General features: G+C 37.5%; 1 protein-coding gene across 1 annotated transcript; it reads left to right on the top strand.

Annotated features, from left to right (window-relative positions):
• Positions 1 to 328: 328 nt before the first annotated feature.
• LOC100631426 (E3 ubiquitin-protein ligase UBR4-like) lies at positions 329 to 1,667 on the top strand (the record flags this gene model as incomplete). The annotated part of the gene is made up of 5 exons (XM_003391833.2): positions 329 to 574; positions 736 to 858; positions 953 to 1,054; positions 1,179 to 1,442; positions 1,563 to 1,667. Coding segments are annotated over 5 exons (840 nt in total), but the record flags the coding sequence as incomplete, so codon positions are not given.
• Between the last annotated feature and the right edge of the window lie 23 nt (positions 1,668 to 1,690).

Genomic DNA, 1,690 nt, shown 5'->3' with positions numbered 1-1,690 from the left:
CACAATGTACCATTTACTTATATGTACAATGTATATTGGAATTTTGTATTGGCAGTTTTCTTTAGACTTATATTGTTATAGACTTTATATTGTTTCCCTGGCATTGTTTCTGTCTATGTACTATCATATTTTTATTTCGTTCACCAAACGTGTTTATTCAGTTCAGCGATCGTGCATTTGTCAACTTATTGCTGTACATGTACATGTACTTGTACATGTACAGTATATAAATAAATGTCATTTGTGTGTGTGCATGAGCATAATAGTGTACATGTATGTGTGTTACTCTCGTACATGTACATGTATTTCCTCCTCCTTCTTTCTCTAGTTTGGTACAGAGTCCCTTCAGTGTCCTCGTTGTAATGCTCCAGTCCCAGCTCATCCTGGAGTCTGTGCTGCCTGTGGTGAGAACGCTCATCAGTGTCAAAAGTGTCGTACTATTAATTACGATGAGAGAGACCCTTTCCTCTGCATATCCTGTGGGTTCTCAAAGTACGCCAGGTTTGAGACATTAGTCGAGGGACGACCCACTTCAGCTGTTGACCCAATTGAAACTGAAGATGATAGAAAGAAGGTGAGAGAGAGGAAAGAATTATTCAGTAACAAAAATAGCTTAATTAATTGTGGCCTCTTCATGTATATTAGCTGTACAATCATGTTTACATGTATTGTGCATGTACATGTATATGTGTGTTTTTATGTGCATTTATTTACTGCTGTTATTTTATTCTCTAGACATTGTTAAGTATTAATCAGTTGCTTGAAAGAGCTGATAAATATTACAAGGAGCTAGTGACACACAGAAATGAACTGGACCAGCTGTTGATATCCCTAGCCAGTGAGCCAGTGGTATCTCAGGTAATAGAGAAAAAGAAATAATTGTTTTAAAATATAATTTATAAGTTTGTAGACTTGTCATATTAACAGTTCCTCTCTCTCCCTATTTTTCTAGTCTTCATCAGACAGTGGTGTGAATCGTGCTATCCAGTTGGCAGCTCATTTATACTGTAACAGTTGTAAATCGTCTTACACTGACCTTAGCAAAATAATACAAGTAAATTAATAATTGAAAGACCCACTACACAATGTGACATAATCACAATATGTGATTGCATACACATATCTATTTTTAATGTACTTACAAAATATCTGTTTGTCTCTCCCTCTTTCTCTCTCAGAGTGTTCTTGCTTCAAGGAGAGAGCTAGTTGCTTATGATATCAATAAACTTCATTCAGGGAAGGTTTCTCCTACTAGTGAGCCAGCAACACCACTCACTCCAATATCAGGGGAAGGAAGTGCCTTTTCTCTCTCGTCCCCCGTCTCCACTGCCCCCCTCAGCGAGGGAAATTGTTTTGGATGTGCTTCTGCGACACTAGAGCACTGCATTACTGTATTAAAGGCACTGGCTTTTAAACCAGAGACAAGGAAACTTATGAAAAAGGTAAGTGTGTGTTTCTTTTATGTCTTTTGTGTTTCCTCTCCTTCACTCTGTGCATGTACTGCTTTGCTTGCTCTTGTTTATTATTAGTATTTTTTGTATATCTCTGTATATTATGTACAGGACCTCATAGAGGAATTGATGGAGTTTAATTTAAGAACCGGTTCCGTTACTCTACAGAAAGACGTGCAAGGACTATTGTGTCAACTGACCAGGTTAGAGGGAATCGTATCATATGATGATCATGTGAC

This window comes from Amphimedon queenslandica, unplaced genomic scaffold (assembly GCF_000090795.2).
Source record: "Amphimedon queenslandica unplaced genomic scaffold, v1.1 AMPQUscaffold_5510_Cont22522, whole genome shotgun sequence".
Taxonomy (NCBI): Eukaryota; Metazoa; Porifera; class Demospongiae; order Haplosclerida; family Niphatidae; genus Amphimedon; species Amphimedon queenslandica.
Note: the sequence above shows the minus strand (reverse complement) of the source record. Positions and strands in the feature narration are given on the sequence as shown.